The following is a 19,743-nucleotide window of genomic DNA, read 5'->3' as shown; positions in this document are numbered from 1 at the left end:
AAACTGGCTGGATGGCCGGGCCCAAAGAGTTGTGGTGAATGGAGTTAAATCCAGTTGGCGGCCGGTCACGAGTGGTGTCCCCCAGGGCTCGGTTTTGGGGCCACTCCCGTTTAACATCTTTATTGATGATCTAGACGAGGGGATCGAGTGCACCCTCAGTAAGTTTGCAGATGACACCAAGTTGGGTGGGAGTGTTGATCTGCTGGTGTTGATTGACAGCCGGCTGAACAGGAGCCAGCAGTGTGCCCAGGTGGCCAAGAAGGCCAATGGTATCCTGGCTTGTATCAGCAATAGCGTGGCCAGCAGGGACAGGGAAGGGATCTTACCCCTGTACTCGGCACTGGTGAGGCCGCACCTCGATTACTGGGTTCAGTTTTGGGCCCCTCACTACAAAAAGGCCATTGAATGACTCGAGCGTGTCCAGAGAAGGGCAACGGAGCTGGTGCAGGGTCTGGAGCACAGGTCTGATGGGGAGCGGCTGAGGGAACTGGGGGGGTTTAGTCTGGAGAAGAGGAGGCTGAGGGGAGACCTCATCGCCCTCTACAACTCCCTGAAAGGAGGGTGCAGAGAGCTGGGGATGAGTCTCTTGAACCAAGTAACAAGCGATAGGACAAGAGGGAATGGCCTCAAGCTGCACCAGGGCAGGGTCAGACTGGCTCTTAGGAAGTATTTCTTTACAGAACGGATTGTTAGGCGTTGGAATGGGCTGCCCAGGGAGGTGGTGGAGTCCCCATCCCTGGAGGGGTTGAAGAGTTGGGCTGACCCAGCGCTGAGGATCTGGTGGAGTTGGGAACGGTCAGTGCTGGGTTAACAGTTGGACTGGATGATCTTCAAGGTCTTTTCCAACCTAGATGATTCTGTGATTTTAGACCAGTGTGATATCCATGTTGATTAAGCATGATTTCCCCTTTGTAAACCCATATGCTACTTCCACTCACCTTCTTGTCCTTCATGTGCTTGGAAATGGCTCCCTATCACTTTCCAGGGACTGAGGTGAAGCTGATGAGCCTGTAGTGCTCCAGATTCTCCTTCTTGCGCCTCTTGAACATTTTCTTTCTTCCAGTCCTCAGGAACCTGCCCTGCTGCCCTTTCAAAGGGTGTGAAGTGTGGCCTTGCAGTGACACTGGCCAACTCCCTAAGCACCCGTGGGTGCAGCCCCTCAAGTCCACAGCACTGTCTATGTCCAGTTCGTTTAAGTGTTTCCCTAACCTGATCCAGCTCTGCTGAGGGAAGTCTTCCTTTCTCCAGACTTTCCCACTCACCTTAGGGACCTCAAATTCCTGAAGGCAAGTCCCGCCAGTAAAGGCCGAGACACAGGCAGCAGCGAGTGCCTCAGCCTTTTCTGTGTCCCGGCTCCACTGAGCAGAGCCCACATTTTCCTCAGTGTCCCTTTTGCTGCTGCTATAGCTGCAAAAGCCTTTCTTGTTATCTTTCATGTCTCTCTCAGGTTCTAATTAAAACACAAAATAAACATAAGGTTATCTGGAATATGAAAAACACTCATGAAAAAAAAACTCTTGACAAGGTAATAACCAACACTGAAAACCAGTAAAGAGAACAGCGAAACGCCAGTCAAATATGCCATCTCAATTCAAGAGAAATATTTATTGTTATTAATGCAGAAAGGCTTGTCCAGCTTAAGTTCCTTTCCAGGACTTTTCCTTAGGACTGAGAAAGTACAGAAGTTGGGTTTTTTTAATGCGTACACCCTCTACTGGACATTATCTCCTACTGCTGCAAGAGAATAAATATGATTACCAAGGGAATGCTTGTTTCAAAAGATCATAACCCTCATTCTCTTCCTTTAAAATCGCTTCATCTCAAGTCTCTCTTCAGGTCTTTGCCTATAAAATACATAGCACAATTTACATTTACAGATATATTCACAGCTGCAAAACAGCACAGAAAGGATTCAGGTTTTCCTCTTGCTCCCTGCTGCAAATATGTGAGTGCTACTGTCACTGCCCTTTCAATTCCCAGACTAAGGAAGTCCACAAACAGGACTCAGCCATGGTATTCCAGTTAAGTTGCACTGAAGTCAGTGCACTTTACCTGGGTTTGCATTAGCAGAGGTGAAAGGAGAGCTGTGTGACTCTAGAATTTAGATATTGCACAGTAAGGGAATGGCATAAAAGGAAATTACTTTTTCCAGCATTAAGTTTAAAAAAAGAAGACACTTTCTTTTCTCCTTTGTTGGCACCGGAATCAACATTTTGCAGCCTATAGAAAATGCACATAAGGAACTATTAGGAAAATGCACAAGATAAACTTGCTAGAAAAAAGCCAGTTCGTCATGCTTAGTCTTGCTGCTCTGGTAACTGTGGAGGCTCAGCGGCTGGTTCTCGTGGGGAAGGCTTCTGAACACCCGCAGGTGCATGAACTCGTCGTTGCCAACATGGACCTGCAAAGCACAAAAACCGGTGAGTTCCACGGAGTAATGCGTCAGGAGGGACGGTGCAGACTGGGGTGTTGTCAGGCTGGAGAAGCAGAGAGGCAGTAAGAAAAACCGCCACCTCAGAAGGTGTGGTCTTGTTTTAAACCAGTCTGGGAGTCATGATTTTGTGGAAATACCACCTATGCTTGTTAATCCTCCCCATCCCTGAGACAGGGCATGTACAGGTAGGGAAATGGAGTTGCATAGAAGTGATTAATATATTAAATAAATGCAAAATGCTCTAATCTCATCTGGCACAACAAGCACTTAAAAGCTTTGATTAGAGTTGCTTGATTTTCATGTGTGGCATCACTACAGGCGGAGTCAGAGCAGGTTTGATACTTCACCGTATCTTTACGCATCCGGACATCACTTAATCCAGGATTAGTGCTCAACAGCACAGATGTGTAATCATCCCCAAAACCAAGTTTCACAAAATAACTGAAAAGTAAAAATCATTACAAAAATAGAGGAGTACACTTATCTCCATTTAATACAGGCAGGGAGATCGGCTGAGAGGTGGGGGGATGGATATTTTTTTTTAATGTACAGATTTTTTTCTTATTAAGGCCAAATTCTAAGTATCCCTCTGTAGATAAGTAAAGAAAATAAACCCACCATTCCAAACATTACACGTGTTATTTTAAAAAAATAGTAATTGCTTTGCCCAGTGTCCTCTACCTTGATGAAGTAGTTTGTTCCAGCAACCACCTGAGTTTTAAATTCCACTGCAGTGAAGACATCAAACGTTTTCCCTTCTTTTGCTTCTAGATGAGGTTTCACCTTAAGGAAACAACAGGTTATTTAAGACTGATGCAAGATTCAAGTATTCAGGACTTAAGGCCCACACTATCAGTGTGCCTCAGTACCCCCAGGTCACTACTGCTGAATTCCCAGAGCATGCCTGCTTTTCCAAGTTATTAAAAGATTAAAATGACTAATGTTAAGTTTTGTGTTAAAGTAAGACCAGAATCTAGACAGGCAGCAAAGCCAAGACAGCCATGTGATTCAGTCACCGCAGACTGACACCAAGTCTGGAGCCTCCAAAAAGAGAACTGCGTGGGTATGCTGAAAGATTTATTGTGAAAAACAATTTCCTCTATTGATGTCTCAGCTTCCCTTTCCATCCTGTGTACCTAACCATGAATGTAAAGTGGTTCAGTATCTACATGCACAACACTACAGGTCTTTTTAAGGAGAAGTTATACATCATTCTTACAAGAAGAAAAAGGGTCTTCAGCATTAGCTCTCTTTTCAAATTCAGAACAAGTCACCCAGCATCACAGAACAGACAGACATCCGAAAATCAAGCTCTGAAAGCAAACTACCCAAGCCTAAGGTTTTACAATGCTTTAACAGTTTTTCCAGCATGTCTGCTGGAATCTATAATGTTTCCAAACTGCAAATATTTTCCAAAAAAATAACCATAAAGCATTCTGAGTTATCACCCCAGTTTCCAGAGCATAAAACCAGTGCTCAAGAAGTCAGACGAACTTGCGGAGGGAGGTATGAGCTCAGAATCACAGAATCATCTTGGCTGGAAAAGACCTTGAAGCTCCTCCAGTCCAACCATTAACCTCACACTGACCGTTCCCAACTCCACCAGATCCCTCAGCGCTGGGTCAACCCGACTCTTCAACCCCTCCAGGGATGGGGACTCCACCCCTGCCCTGGGCAGCCCATTCCAACACCCAACAACCCCTTCTGGAAAGAAATACTTCCTAAGAGCCAGTCTGACCCTGCCCTGGCGCAGCTTGAGGCCATTCCCTCTTGTCCTGTCGCTTGTTCCTTGGTTCAAGAGACTCATCCCCCCTCTCTGCACCCTCCTTTCAGGTAGTTGTAGCGGGCGATGAGGTCTCCCCTCAGCCTCCTCTTCTCCAGACTAAACCCCCCCAGTTCCCTCAGCCGCTCCCCATCAGACCTGTGCTCCAGACCCTGCACCAGCTCCGTTGCCCTTCTCTGGACACGCTCGAGTCATTCAAGCTCATCAGAGTTGCAGCTCTTCTTTCCCACACTTGGCTCTCTATAACATCACACCTATACAGTAAAATTCCTGGTCAGGAACGCAGAAGATTTTAGGCTTTGTTTATAAGGGCAAGATGAATTAGTCTTGGAGTCCTTGCTGCAAGCGCAGTTCTGCCCAGGCCTTACCTCCTGCACTACATCATTATGCAGCCCTCCCTCCAGTCCCAGTGCAATGGTACCAGCAGTGAGTAGATTTTCTCTTTCTAGCTATATGGTGAATTCCCCTTCTTCCTAAATTCAAGGGGAATAAACACATTTGCTCTCCTGCCTGAATCTCACCTGCTTCTTTGGGGAAAAACAAGTGCCAGTTTGCCACTGCTCAGGCGCTCTAGGTAACGTAGGAACAGAAACAATTCCTGCAACAGTTCTCCCACCTCTCCAGCACCGAGAGGGCACAGGACCGAATGCCAGTGCCTTTCCAAGACAGCTCACCAGTGACTAATCTGGGGGCCGTGACCATACTGTACATCTTCTCTCAGAGGTCACACCTCTATGCTTCTTCCAGGCTGCGAACTATACATCAAAGGCAAGACAGTGATGTTTGGATGCTTTTGTACATATGGTTTTTTGCCATATGGAAATCAAAGTGCACCCACCAACTTTGCAGTCTAAGATGCAAGGAAGGGCACAGCCCCAGAAAGCGCAGACATTCAGTCCTCCCCCCTCCCCTTCTCCTGAGTCAGAGGATGGAGCAAGTGGTTTGTTTCCATCACCAGAGCTGCTATGACAAATTCTAAGAAGCAGAGGAGAGGGCAGACATAAGTATCCCCCTGACCTCATCCTGTCCCGTGCTCCCTCAGCAATCCTAGGCGCTGTGCAAGGTTGGTTTCCTAGGTCTCAAAATCGCCCTGGCTCAGCACATTTTGTATTTCCACCAGAAAGCAAACTCTGGATTCAGGACTGCAGACAGCTCAGCCAGAGGCAGCTGGTCAGGGTGTTCCTGTGGCCATGACTCACCCCAGCATGTGACAAATGGGCATCCGGAGTCAGTACAGGGAGGGAGAGCCCAGAGAGGAATACTCTCTGAAAGGCCTGGTATCAGCCCACCCTGCAAGTTCATGATCTCAGTCTAGACCTGGGGGTCCTGGTGCACTGAACACATGCTGTGCCGCGGTGGTAACAAAGGGAACAGCATACAGGGCTGTGTCAGCAGGAGCCCAGCCAAAAAGAGAGAGGCAAGTGGTTATCACCTCTCTTGTTAGAGAACATTTGGAATAATGTGTCCAGTTTTGGGCCCCCAATACAAGAAAGATGTCAATAAACTCCAGCAAGCTCAGCAGAAGGGCACCATGAGGGCGGATGGCTGGAGCATTCGTGCTGTGAGAAGGGGAAGAAAATGAGCTTGCTCAGCCTGGAGAAGGCTTTGAGGAAAGCTTTCCAGTACCTAAAAGAAGTCAGGCTCTTTACTGAGGGGTGATGGCAGAAGAATGAGACACAATGGTCATAAACTGAAACTGGAGGTTCAGACTGGATATAAGGAAAAAATTTTCCCCTGAGAACATTCCTGCAGTACAGCAGGTTGCCCAGAGAAGCTGTACAGTTCTCACCCTCAGAGGTTTTCAAGACCTGACTGGACAAAGCCCCGAAGCTGCCTGGGGCTGCTGACCCTGTGCTGGGGCAGGAGGTGCAGTCCCTTCCCACTCAAACAAGCTGTGATTCAATCACAGGGCTGAAAATTATCACCCCCTGAAGGCTCTCTGCTGTTCTGCGGGGCCCGTTTGCTTACTCCCAGAGCAGTTAGTAAAAAGCAGATGGTTCAAAATCACCCTGACTAACCTCTGCCACAGCTGCCAGTGAGAAGCCAAAGGCTGAAGAGGCCTGGGTGGAAATCCTTGCTGTGGAGAGGCAGGTCCTATGGGCCTCCTAAGCCAGGCACCGTCAGAAGGAAGCTGTCCTGCTCTGTCTCACACTGTACCTGCTCTGGGCGAGCAGCAGCACTTGCCAGGGCCACAAATCTGAACAACGTTCAGCCAGTGCCACAACTCTTACAAAAGAATACAAGAACTGGAAAAGCAGGAACAGTAACTGTATTTATGGCAAGAGAACTGGCAGGCTCTAACACATCTGCACAAAGATTTGATTTTAAGCAAGCACAACAACTTCAGAAGTCTACCTTGATTTAACAAAACTAAAGTTTCCTTCACAGTCTGTATCCAGACGAGGCTATGACTGCATGGGCGAATTTCAGTTTTGGGTTCTCCCACTTGTATGTCATTAAATAAACTGGCAGTCAAAACAAGCTGGACAAACTTTGAAATATTTACATGATTTAAACGGAAATGCCAGATTTTTGGTTAATTCTGTTCACTTCTGAATCCAAGTGGGTTTCGTTTTTACTCTTCATCTTATTTTTGGACTACCAAACCACTGCAGTCTGCCACAGAACAGAAACTCAGAATTTCGAACCTAGTTTTCAGTCCACGTGCAACATTAATTGCATATTTGCATTATCTTTAACATGACAAGTAGGCCTTTTCAGGTCAAAACAGTAACTGTGACTCTCAGCAATTCTCAGTAACGTACTCATTTCTGCAAACTCGGGTTGGAGCTTAGGAGATGCACATCTCTCTTTTTGTTAAATGCAGAATCATCAGATTCTACAAGCTAAATGTTAATTTCAGTGACTGCTCTGCCTTTGGGAGCTCTGTATGTGTTTATAAACTGCTACAGCCTGGGGAACAAATCCAGCCATTTGTTCCCCAGGATCCCCAAATCCTGGGGAACAAAGAGCATAAGAAACTGGAGCTTGTCCTTCATCTTTCTTCACTGACATGACATACCCTAGCTGATAAAACCAAAAAGCAGGAGGAACTTGAGTTCCCATGACTGAAACAAGACCCTGTGTTTTGAAAGAACTTAGCTATACGTTGGCATTTTTAGAGCAAAAGCATGTACTTCATTAACATGGGCAGTAATTTAAGTTACTGTAAGTAGTATCACGATTTGGAGCTGGCAGTGGTTAAAGTTGAATTCTGTGTAGGGGGAAGAGCAGAAGCAGCAAAGAAGTTTTCTTGCTTATTTCCCTGCCCCCCCCCCCCCCCAAAAAAAAAAAAACCCAAAACAAAAAACCAACCCACCCTGTGGCTACAAGGTTTACACTTTTTAACAACCATCTGAGCTCCTTCCTCAAGCTCAAGGGACCTTCTAGGGCCGGGACATACACAGGGTTGGAGCTGGCAGCACCCAGCCCTCCCCCAGCACTCAACGCCACCTACGGTTCCTCTCTAAATCCCTTGAAAATGCCCTCTTAAAATGTTGAACCCGCTCTGCCTGGAGTCAATAAAACTACACAAGGCCAAGCAGGCACTGGGAGGGCTCCTGAGAGCCCGTGACCACTCACTACATCTGCTAGTAGCCATGGTTAATGATTATGCAAGTAGCTATAGTTACCACACATATGGGGACAATTTCGAGCTCTTGAAGCTTGGTCAAGTGAGATGTTGAAGCGTGCTCAAGAGCAGTAAAAAATTCGTAAAGAATAGGCTTTAATCTCCAAACCCTAGAAGACAAGCAGAATGTCCTGGACCATAAAGAGAATGTCTGGGATTGTCTTGAGGATGAGTTATTTGACAACCTGGTAAAGTGACTCTTCAATTAACTTGGCAATGAAACTAACTTTTGAGCATGTGTAGTAGTAGAAGCATTATGTGAGCTGTATTATAATTGTATGTTAATCACTAACCGACCAATAGGTGTATTTGGAAAAGTACTAACCTCTGATTTTTGTGTATAAAAGGAGCATGGAAACCTGCTGTTGTGGTGCTTGATTTGTGGAAAAGTCCACCGAGTACCCAGGCCTGAATATATACAGCATCTCTCCTCAGTGTGTTAAGTTCGGCTGATTGCACGCCGGGCGCGGACCCGCTTTCCGGGTAACACCCCCCCAATTTGTCAGCCTTCCCGCTTGACGCCGAGGGGGAAGGAAAGGCGTCTCCCTGTTCCGCGCACCTGGGCCGCCAGCCACCCCCCCCGCCCGGGGGACGGGGCCCGAGCGCTGCATCCAAACCTGGAGCGGCGGCCCCCCGGCGCACGGAGCTCGGGCCGCCAACAGGCCCGGCAGGAGAAGCCCCCGGCAGACCCGCCGCCAGGCCCTTCCCAGGCCCGGGGGTCCCTCCCGGGGCTCAGCCCCAGCACGGCACGGCACGGCACGACCCCCTCACCTCGTCCGCGATCCGCTGCGTCTCGTCGGTGGCGGGCCGGGCCGCCGAGGTGCCCCCGCACAACATGGCGGCAGCCGCTACCTGCCGCTCCCCCCCGCGCCGCTCCCGTCCGTCCCGCTCAGGCGGGGCCGGGCCTACCGGCGGGGCGGACCCGGGGGCGGTGCTGGGCCCGGGCCTGGGCCTAGCGCGGGGGCTTAAACCTGCGTGTGGGTCTTCCGAGCTGTGGGGTGGCGGGCGGGAGTGCCCGGCCCCGCCTCAGCGCGGCGGGGGCAACGATCGCCCTTAGGCCGGGGAGGTTTTAGTGCAGGCGGGACCGGCTCTCCTCGGGCTTGGCAGAAGGTGCCGCAGTCCGCTAGCCGGTTAAAAAAGAAAAAAGCCAAAAGCCAGAGTTGCAATAAAAACTGCGTGCAGAATGATCCACGGAAGGCCTGCGGCCTGGCCTCGGCGGGTGACGCCTCTGTGACAGTCCCGTGTGAGGACAGGGCTGTCCTGAACTGCAGCTTTTTTCTTTTCTAGTGTGTTACATTTTCCAGCAGCTGTCACCTACGTGACATGTTTGCTCTAGCAGTGTGGAAAGTGCCATCTCCGGGACTCACTCATTCACCATGTTCATCATTCCTTCTCCCAGGCTGATTTTGCTGTTCCTCAGCCAGCAAACTGAAGGCTGTGGTGAATTATCCGCCTTCAAGAAACCCCCTGGTGAGACTTCAGTTCGAATGATCAGGTCTTTAGCCAAATTTTCCCCCAGTTTGAACATTCAGATTCCTTGTAAAAACAACAACAACATCAAAAAACCTACACACACCACCCACCACCCACCGCCCCCCTTCCCTTGGTAAATTTGGTAAATATGACCCTAAATTTAACAGCAGCAGGTATTGCGTACTGAATGGACCCCCTGCACTGGTGGGGATGACATGGTGAGAAGCATGAAACGGAACAGGGACAAAGGATTTCTTTCCCATGGTATCATCTCTCTGCTAAGAGGAAATAAATGCTCTTCTGGGGCTTTGGGCAGGCAGAGCTCTGCCGGGTTTGTGAGCAGGGTGGGGATGAAGGATCAGGCTCTTCGCTGGGATGGTTCCCTGCCCCCCAGCCAAGGAAATTCCACCACAGAGCTGACATACTCTGTTGTTGCTTCGCTACCGGATGGTTCAGGAAAGGCCACATTGGCACATTCTTTCCAGCAGGTTTTTGAGCCGTGAGGGGTGGGATGGGGCAGCCATTCACCTGGGCAGCTTCTGGTAGGACATGCCAGTGGAGGTTCTCAGGCTTGAGCTTTCAAGAGAAGGATGTTACCCAACTTGTTTTCATCAGTGTTGTCTTGTGTGACACACAGACAGGCTTTTGGACAGGTGTCTGAGCAAACCTTCTCTTCTCCTAGACTTGGCACGGGAAAAAGGGTTTGGTTGCAAATCACCTTCACAAAGGGGGTCCTTTTTTACTGAACTTCTGCATCTAGCGTGTGCCTCACTACAATGAGCTGCAGCAGTGGCTCCCACACAGCACATGGAGCTTGAGGCTTAGAGGTCCCAGTGTGTGTGCAGTGAGGGTGGATGGGGGTTCCCCAGCAAACTGAGCATGGCTGGTCTGTTGCTATAAAATTATGGCAGCTGTTGGAGCCTCATTGTATGCCAGCGTACAAATGCCTTTTAAGTAGATGTAAAGAACGAAAAACACCTAAAGAATGAAAACCACCCAAAGAATGAAAACCACCCAAATGTCAACATTACCTACTGTGTGCATAGCCTGTGAATATTGTTCTGAGAACAAGGCAGCGATGTGACTTTCTGTTTCTCACATCGCGTGTGTTCGTGCAGTCTTCGGTTTGTATCTTGTGTCGTTTTCATTTCATTCATTAAGCTCTTTCTATGCTTTCAGAGCTGTCAGCTTTGCTTCAGGGACTACTGCACTGGGTTTGGCCCGTAGGAATGATTCACTAGCACTAAAACTATTTGGCTACTGGAATTTTTGGAAGAGTGGGTCATAACTGAAACGCTTTTTTTAGCCCTTTCTGCCATCTAGCGCCCATCTCCGTACATGCATTTAAACTCAGGAGACCACGGGTCTCAATTCCATAGCCTAAACTAAGCCTAGAGGTCACAGTCAGCAGCCTGAGGAGGGGACCTGGTTTTTCAGAAACAGTGAGCAACTCTCACTGGGTCCAACAGTAGAATGCGGTTTCCAAAATTGTGGCCACAAGGATTTGTGTTTTCGAACTCCTTTTTTTTTTTTTTTTTTCTTTTAACCAGCTGTGCCACAGCATTAATCAAATATTGTAATTTGCAGGCCTTACAGTTAAAGTTGGATTGGTTCTTACATGGTGTAATTAAAACTTGAGCCCACTGCAAGGGGAATGTATCAGATCAACAAAAGGGTTAAAATAACTTGTCTGAATGGGGTGCTCCTGGGGGTTCTGGGCTTCCACTTTGCTCTCCTAAGCCAAAGCTCCTCTTCCTTGTCAGCAACAAGTGGAGGTGGCAAAACAAAGTTTTTATGCAGTAATGTCACCTGTAAGTTTTATTTGCCTGCCCTGGCAAAAGAACAACCAAGCAAAAACAGTAACAAGAGAATTGTGGTATTTTCACCAACGCATCCACACAGTCCTTTCGTCTCTGCTCACAGCGAGGTGCAGGCCCGTCTCCCTTTCCATAGCGGTCTAGACTGCCTTCATCTTTGATGAGGGAGGGTACTGGCATCTTCACATCAGACGCTTGTTCTTGCACCTGGGATGTGAGAAGAGGGAAATAAATTCTGCAACATAACCCCACCCCGTCCTTCTGGGCTGTCTAGGGGTGCTTTTTCTCTCATCAGGCTGCAACAAATACCTTTTCTAATGACTCTCTTACTTCAACCTTTCCAGCATGGATGGAGAAGAACCAGGCATGCCTTGCAAAACCAGGAGCACTTATGTCTGCTTTTGGGGGAGTGGGACAAGTGTCTCTGCTGAAGTCCTTACTGTTTTTCTTTAGGTGCAGACCACCTGTACAGTGCTAGGTCCCCTCTCTTCAAGATGGGCCAGGAGGGAAATAACCTAGTAGGTGGCCTGTAGGAACCAAAACATACCCAGTTTATCCATTTGTCTTTGTGCGTGTCTCAGAGCCGAGGCCTGTACGTCTACATCATCCAGTCACCTACCAGCACACACACTTCAGATACTCATCCACTCCTACAATCGTATTACCACATCTGGGAGCTATTTCTCCATCCCTAACTCCTCCATTTCACCTTGTTTCATTTGCTTTGTATCAGGCCCACCAGTATCATCACAACTAGCGCAATGCTCCGTGTAGGTGTGAGGCAGATTAATATGGCAAAGCACAACACTGACTATGGTGTGAAAGGGTTAGCCATGTATGCCATGTGGAATAGTACAGCAGCAACACTTTGTTAAGCATACAACTACTAGCGACATAATCAATCATGGATACATCTCATTGTGCTCTCGCAACGTTCTCTGGGGGGAATTTACAAGCTGTTCTCCCCCTCCACCAAAGCAGGCAGGCTGGAGGTGAAGTCACCTCAGCTGGAGGAAACCAGTAGGAACCTAGTAGCTTGGTCTAGTGCAATGGAGTCTATGAAGAGTATTGTCCAATATTTCCTGTTGGGCAGAAAGGAGAGATCGGGACATTACTAAATATAAATAGCAGGGCGCTCTGTCACATTAAATACTTTACATGTTCACACCCTTGGCTGTACACAGCATGCAGGATGTTGGGGGCTTTTTTATTTTCCCCATGACCGTGCTTTCCCCAAGTGAAACCGTGTACCTTGCTTTTGTAGAGCTGATAGTCCTGATGCACATGGTTACAGATCACATATACTGGATAAAGAGGGAATATTATACATAGTGGGAAAGAGGAATATCATACATAAATGTAAAAGCAGAGTATAGTGGAATTGCCTAGTGCCTCCCATAGTCAGCCGAGTTGCAGTCTGGCAGGAAAAGCTTACGGAGGCAAGGCAGCATGCAGACTTCTGCTTAAGCCCCACCAGTGGCGATCTTCACTTGTCCTTCTAAGATGTCCTGGTTTCAGCAAAACAAATGCAAATTCAGCCCAAGGCTCCCCAGACACAGTCCTTCCTCTGGAGGCACGTGTGTTACGCTGCCGGCGCTAACAGTAAGGTCTGGTGGGGCTGTGTCACAGGAGTGTGTCCTTGTTGTCTTTCCCGTTCAGAAGCAAGAGGTGAGCAAGTTCCTCTTGGGGACTGGTGTGCTTTTTACGATCTTCTTTCGTTAGGAATGTACTGTGTTCTCTGTGACAGAGCCACCTCCAGCGCCTATAAAATTTCGGGAGTTAGCTGATGGCAGGGAAGGCTCCGCCTCAGGGCTTGGTACATCTTCTTTGGTGTCTCCCACCACCGATTCCTGTGAGCTGGTCTCTGGGCTGGAAGCTGCCTGGAAGCCGGGCTCAGCGCTGAGGGGCTCACTGTTCTGCAGGGGGAGCAGGGCCCGGTGCCGCATCAGGCTGTCGTCACTGTTCTGGGCTTCCAGGGAGTTCCTGTGCTTGGCGTTCCTGTTGGCCATGGCATTCTTCTGCGGCTCCTCGAAGCTCAGCGACAGGGTGACCGTGCCGCTCCCGAAGCTGACTTTTTGCTTGCACCCGCGCTGCTGCTGGCGCTGCCGCTCAGCGGAGGCTGGTAGAGGAAAAGGGTCCTCATGGTTGCTCTTGCTGCTGATGGAGGAGGAAGGGGTGGAGCCGGTGGACCCCCCCAGGCTGTTGGAGCGCTTGCGGGACACGTTGCTTCGTCTCAGTGTAGCCCTGGCGGCCACCTTGAAAGCGTGGGCAGCTGTGCTGCAGCGCACCTCCTCGATCGTGTTGCGGGAGGGCTTGAAGAGGATGATATAGACTTTGTTGAAGAAGATGCAGGCCAGAAGCCCAAAGCTGGCAGCCAGTATCGCAATCACCTCCACGGCAGAGACGAACTTGCCGTATGTGCTGGCATAAGCAGGGATGAAGGAGATCCACACAATGAAGAATATCAGCATGCTGAAGGTGATGAACTTGGCCTCATTAAAATTCTCAGGCAGCTTTCGAGACTTGAAGGCAAAGAAGAAGCAGATGGCTGCCAGGAGGCAGGTATAACCAATGAGGAAGCCGAGGGCCATCAGTGAGCCTTCGTGACAGGTGATGAAGATAATCTCATCCTCCAGTTCATGATTTCGGTAACTGGATGGCGGGGCCGTGTAGAGCCAGATCACACAGATGACAATCTGCACAAACGTGCACAAGAAGACCAGGAGGAACTGGAGGTTGAGGCCCCACCACTTTCGGTGGAGGCTTGTGGGGATCTTTGCCTCGAAGACAAGCAGGACACGGTTGGTTTTCACCAGGATGCAGGAGATGCAGAGGACAAAGCTGATGCCGAAAGCTGGCTGCCGCAGACGGCAAGTCCAGTTCTGGGGCTCACCAATGAAGAACAACGAGCTGGAGAAGCAGCAGAGCAAGGAGAAGAGGAGGAGGTAGGACAGCTCGCGGTTTGTGGCCTTGACGATGGGCGTGTTGCGAAATTTGGTGAAGACTCCTAGGACAAAAGAAGTCAGGAAAATTCCCAGTACAGCAAAGAGAGTCAGAGCGATCCCAAAGGGCTCGGTCCAGGACAGAAACTCTATCTGTTTGGGGATGCAGGATGTGTGGTTCTCATTGGACCAGTAATCCTCAGGGCACTTGTCACAGGCACTTGCATCTGAAAAAGAAGTGATAGGGAGAAGGAATGTTTGTCAGAATGAGAGGCTGAAATGTGGGATGATATATGGCAGCTAAGGCCTTCACCTTAAATATAAGGGGTGTTCCCCTCAGGTGTCTTCAGGTTCCCAGAATCATAAGTGGGTGTCTCAGGGTGTTTTACACTGAAACAAGCAGCCTCCCATGGACTATATAGCAAAACACAAAGCATGCTTAGTTCCGGCTTAAAAATGTCCTGCCCCTGCACTCACATTTTTGGAATCCATTTCTTGGCAAAACTTTGCAAACTTTGATTGCTATTGGCTGTTACACAGGCTCTGCACCTCTCTCTTTCTTCTTCCTTCATTTTTATCACCTACTTCTGCCTGTCTTCATACCTCTCACACTTTTATCATCATTTGAAACATCCTGCCTGTCTCTGTTACAGAGAAAATTAAAAACGTGCTTGCCTCCTTAAGTGCTTTGAGAGCTTATTTCATATGCCACGGAGGCGAGTCTCAGAAGTGTTTCAATTGCTCTTCCCTGAAGGCAGGCAATGCCCTTGACTCCCAGCACACTCCCATTTCATATCGAAACATCAGGGGGAGATGCGTCTTAATGATATCACTCTCCCCACACCCAGCAAAGCGTCCCACTGATACTTGCAAAGGGAAAATGGGTGCCTCCATCTCTTTCCTCTACATGAAGCTAGTTGTGCCTGCTGAGATGACAATGCATGTCTCCAATAGCTGCCATGATCAAAGGCAAGGACCTGCCGCTTCTGCTCTTCTTTGACCCAAATGGGTCTTGTGCTCCAGTGGGGAGGGTCATGACTCCCTTGATGGCAGTGGAAAGGGGTTGAGAGCAGTGAGTGGAAGTCACAACCTACCTCAGCCTCCGGGATCCCAATGGGATTGCAGTGGGTTGCTGCAGTGGGTTCTGGGAACAAACATTCAGAAAACCCCTTTAGCAGCAACGTCCCTCTGGGCTTTGCACCTAAGCACAGACAGAGACTCAGAGCATAGCTTCCAGAGCAGAGCTTGATGCTAATGAGAAAGTCAGGATTGCCCAGCTAACGAGGGCAGAGGACCAATTTGGGTGGGAGTGTTGATCTGCTCGAGGGTAGGGAGGCTCTGCAGAGAGACCTGGGCAGGCTGGAGCGATGGGCTGAGGCCAACTGGAGGAATTTCAATAAGGCCAAATGCCGGGTGCTGCACTTGGGCCACAACAACCCCCAGCAGCACTACAGGCTTGGGGAGGAGTGGCTGGAGAGCTGCCAGTCAGAGAGGGACCTGCGGGTGTTGATTGACAGCCGGCTCCACAGGAGCCAGCAGTGTGCCCAGGTGGCCCAGAGGGTCAATGGTATCCTGGCTTGTAGCAGCAATAGTGTGGCCAGCAGGGACAGGGAAGGAATCTTACCCCTGGACTCGGCACTGGTGAGGCCGCACCTCGATTACTGTGTTCAGTTTTGGGCCCCTCACTACAAAAAGGACATTGAATGACTCGAGTGTGTCCAGAGAAGGGCAACGAAGCTGGTGCAGGGTCTGGAGCACAGGTCTGATGGGGAGCGGCTGAGGGAACTGGGGGGGTTTAGTCTGGAGAAGAGGAGGCTGAGGGGAGACCTCATCGCCCGCTACAACTCCCTGAAAGGAGGGTGCAGAGAGGTGGGGATGAGTCTCCTGAACCAAGTAACAAGCGATAGGACAAGAGGGAATGGCCTCAAGTTGCACCAGTGAAGGGTTAGACTGGCTCTTAGGAAGTATTTCTTTGCAGAAGGGGTTGTTGGGCGTTGGAATGGGCTGCCCAGGGCAGGGGTGGAGTCCCCATCCCTGGAGGGGTTGAAGAGTCGGGTTGACCCAGCGCTGAGGGATCTGGTGGAGTTGAGAACGGTCAGTGTGAGGTTAATGGTTGGACTAGATGATCTTCAGGGTCTTTTCCAACCCAGATGATCCTATTTCAAGCTCTCTTCTTTTGAAGGGGTGGTCATAGGGAGCATCCGTGACCTGATATGATACTGCTTTCCTCATGACTGGTTGCCTCACCTTAAGCTGTTCATGTGAAAAACTTTCACTCGAGGCAAAAGCTCAGTCAGAAGCTCCCATCACCACATGTCATTTCATTTACCTCCATTCAGCCGATCATTTTGATTTTTCTTGTGCCTTTTACCTGGAGGCCTATTGCAACCTGGAGACCTATCGCAAACTGCAGGCAAGGCAGAGCTAATTTCACGTACCAGAGAATTCAACCACCTCTATGAGAGACGGGGCAGCTATTTAGCTCTGCATCCTAAAGATGTTGTCTTGAGCTGACTTAAGAGGCCATGCTGCTACTGAAGGGAGTAAGCCAGATCTCCCTCCTCTCCCAAGGCTGCTCATTCCTGCCCCCTCCTTTGTGTTACCACCAGAGGTCATGCAGCTAAGACTTTGTTTTCAGGAGGACCAGAAACCTGATCCAACTCGCTCTACGGTCACAGGAGTACCAGCACTGCTCTCAGACAAACGGTGGGAGCAAACACCTGGGAGAGGACACGACAGATTGTCTCCTTTTGTGGTATCACCGTCTCAGCTGGATGAGACTGGTTGTAAAACTGCTCTCTATGCCTATAAAACTGGCAAGTACAGGAAATAAAGAGCATTACTGTCAGCCAAAATAGCAGCAGTCAGAAGGCAGTTACCCCCTCAGACCCACAAATTTCACCAGCACACCAGCTCACAAAATGCTGTGAAAAACACCAAAAGACCCCTATTACACATGACCAGAATTACTTCTATTTAATTTGAAAATGCTACTCCCAAGCATCCTGTAGTACTATATGTGTGTGCTAAAAAAATTATCATTCCTGTCTGATAGGATGCAAATTAGATTATCCCAAAGGAGAACAATTGTTCAGTCTTGCATGCAGCTTACTGAAGCTTTCATCTCAGTCAAGGTCTGCAGCGTGCGCTGGGACGGTGCTGCCGGAGCGGGCGTGAGGAGATCCTGAGCACTCTGCAGTATGCAGGGGACTGCTGTTCCAACAGGATTTACTTGCCTTCCTTACCTTGGGGATGCCCAACACTGAGGGAGAGCTAATGGTGTTGGAAATTCAGAATTTTTCAGCCCACTCTAAAACTGAGGTTACCTTTTCCCTTCACTGCAGAACCTGAGGGGCTTGATCCAAGCTCCTACTGAAACCAATGACAAAGATGTCCATGTGTGTTTGATAGGACCCAGAGATTCTGGTCTCTTGCAGTGCCAGTGCTCAACAGAAACAGTGGTTGGTGACCCCATAAAGGGAAATATCTCTCTCTGCTTGTGAAGTCAGGAATGGAATGGACTTTATTTCTTTTAAAAACATGAAATAAAACCCTGACAACATGAGGAAAAGCAGACAGATAACTACAGAATTTAGAATTAGAGTAGGGAGTGTCTTCTTCCTCCAGGCTTTTGGAGGAACAAAAGCTACTGCTACAGTGCAATGTAGTTTGCTTGTGGATGTGAGAGAGGCTTCCTAAATGCAAGTCCTTTTTCAGGTTCTCTGCCTTAATTTTCCTAACTCAGAGCAGAAGGGACAAGCAGGCTTAGCAGAAGACAGGACCTGAAGACCACAGGACTCAAATCCCATAAGCTTTTCAGAAGAACTCCCTCCAGATTTCCTATGAAGCCCCCCAGGCAAAGAAGCCTCCAGCTCAGCACTGCAGAGAAGCGATTTCAGCTCTCTCTGTGGGGATTACCTGTTTCATCACTGTACTCCCCGTCGGGGCAGTCCACGCACTCGAAGCAGCAGGTGGGCTCTCCCTCAATGATGCCCTTCCTCGTGCCTGGGAGACAGTCCCTGCTGCAGTTAGAGAAAGGCACCTGCAAGAAAAGAGCCCGAGGAGGGTTAATGGTGGCAGTGCCACACACGCAGCCTTTCTACAGTGGGACCTTGGGCTTCCTTCCGAGGCTCTTATTGCTTGATTAGGCTCACCTCTTCCCTCCACAGAACAGACACATTTTGCACAATAGTCCTTCCCCAACCCACCGCAGTGATGTTTTGAAAGAACACATCAAGGGATGGTAAGGAAGATAAGCAGATCTTCGTGATCTCTACTGTGTTGCGGGCACTGTGAACTGATATGTGACCCATGATACACACACTGGTAAACAGTCATTATATGGTTAAAAGAAAAGACAATCTCTACTGGCAGGAATTTGAGTCACCCTTGGAGATGATGGGCTCTGACTGCTGATCCCCAATTCCATATATTACATATTGACTGCTAATGATTTACGGGATTTAAAACAGTTTCTTGGAATCCACTTCCTCCTGTTCTCTTGAAAACCCTCTCCCAGAAACCAAAACCAAACCCAGAAACAAAAAAGGCAAATTAACTAAGCAAGAGGAGTTTTCATATGAAAGAAAGAAAGGCCCTGTTTTTAGAACATTAAGCATCTAAAGATGCAAATCAGCAGCTACATGCAGATCCAAAGGCTTCCAGACTTCTGCTGCTGCAAATGTTGAGCTGTGTCACCTGCTGGCTAGGCATTTTGCTGTCTGTGAGCCCACCTGGGCATGCTCCTGGATTCCTGGCAGCAAATGGTTGCACAGGCATGCTCACCACATGCCTAACGCACACTGGCAGCAAGGAGTTCAGCACAGTAAGTGGAAGCCTGGACTGTTTTTACACAGAAGCATAACCTGAGGTTGAGCTCACCTTTTCCCAACTAAATTAAGGAAAGAGAGCTGACACAGAACATGGCTTTCTCAGCTCAGGGGAGTTAACCCCACATTTTCCACTGCCAGCAAAGTACCATGAGCTGCACATACTTAAGAGCTGCTCTGGTTGGAAACCTCCGTTCACCTTTTTGGAAGTTTGCTGCTAGTTTGCCCAAGTGCTGCTTGATCTCCAGGAACCTCCTGTGTGGATGCACTCAGGCAGTGAGTCCCGGGTGTAGTTTTTGCCTGCGTGCAGGCACTGACCTCAGCCACAGCGTAAGCAAGCCCTCGGTAGCGGCAGCTCCTATGCGGAGATGCCTGTTTTGCGGTTCAGGTATTCACCCGCAGCTGACAGTGGTTGCCGTTGCCCTTCACTCTGAACTATAGCAGCACAGTGTTTCTAAGCTGTTAATCAGGATTGCATAATTAATTGGACAGACACATATCCAGGGCAAATCCCTGCAGCTCCCCACTGGAAACACTCTTTGTTGTTACTACCTATTGCTATTAAGACACTGAGCTGTTAATACCTATTCCTCGGGACAGTCTTTAGGCAGGTAGTGCACCCACTGAGAGGAGTTCATCAGTCTAGACTGTCTTTCCCTAGGCTGCCACTGATGATTTTGAACAGACTGAATCAAAGGCCTGACTGAAGCCATGCACTGTTTCCCCATTATCTGCTAAGCTGATTGAGCTTCCAAGGAGGAAAATTATATTGGTTTGGCATGATTTCATCCTGACAAATCTGTGTGGGCTTTTTCTTATCAGTTTATTATCCTC

At 49.0% G+C, this 19,743-nt stretch overlaps 2 protein-coding genes across 4 annotated transcripts in view; both read right to left on the bottom strand.

The window, feature by feature from the left end:
* Window positions 1-1,579: 1,579 nt before the first annotated feature.
* LOC141936760 (cystatin-B-like) lies at window positions 1,580-8,831 on the bottom strand. The gene is made up of 3 exons (XM_074854014.1): window positions 8,620-8,831; window positions 3,116-3,217; window positions 1,580-2,401 (listed from the first exon to the last, which is right to left on the bottom strand). The coding sequence occupies exons 1-3, from the start codon at window positions 8,683-8,685 to the stop codon at window positions 2,273-2,275; spliced, it is 297 nt and encodes a 98-aa protein (XP_074710115.1). The 5' UTR covers window positions 8,686-8,831; the 3' UTR covers window positions 1,580-2,272.
* Window positions 8,832-11,121: 2,290 nt separating this feature from the next.
* CASR (calcium sensing receptor) overlaps window positions 11,122-19,743 on the bottom strand; it is an 82,190-nt gene continuing 73,568 nt past the window's right edge. Inside the window, exons 6-8 of one of the 3 annotated variants that reach the window (XR_012626787.1) lie at window positions 17,999-18,122; window positions 11,448-14,307; window positions 11,122-11,345 (exon numbers count right to left, since the gene is read on the bottom strand). Coding sequence is in view for 1 of the 3 variants with exons in the window: in XM_074853993.1 (XP_074710094.1) it covers window positions 12,857-14,307; window positions 17,999-18,122 (1,575 nt within the window). In the remaining 2 variants the exon portion in view is untranslated. Of the gene's footprint in view, window positions 14,308-17,998; window positions 18,123-19,743 lie in introns of all 3 variants that reach the window. The other 2 variants (XR_012626788.1, XM_074853993.1) reach the window with 2 other exon arrangements.

The sequence above is a fragment of the Strix uralensis genome, chromosome 2 (genome assembly GCF_047716275.1).
Source record: "Strix uralensis isolate ZFMK-TIS-50842 chromosome 2, bStrUra1, whole genome shotgun sequence".
Classification (NCBI taxonomy): Eukaryota; Metazoa; Chordata; class Aves; order Strigiformes; family Strigidae; genus Strix; species Strix uralensis.
The sequence above is the reverse complement of the archived record's forward strand: the minus strand, read 5'-3'. Positions and strand labels throughout refer to the sequence as shown.

What these genes read in the sequence shown, in the direction of transcription:
- LOC141936760 (XM_074854014.1), bottom strand. Translation starts at nt 8,685, where the DNA reads ATGTTGTGCGGGGGCACCTCGGCGGCCCGGCCCGCCACCGACGAGACG. An exon ending in CGCAGCGGATCGCGGACGAG is followed by an intron (nt 3,218 to 8,619) that starts GTGAGGGGGTCG and finishes TGTTTCCTTAAG; the next exon opens with GTGAAACCTCATCTAGAAGC. An exon ending in GAACAAACTACTTCATCAAG is followed by an intron (nt 2,402 to 3,115) that starts GTAGAGGACACT and finishes TGTGCTTTGCAG; the next exon opens with GTCCATGTTGGCAACGACGA.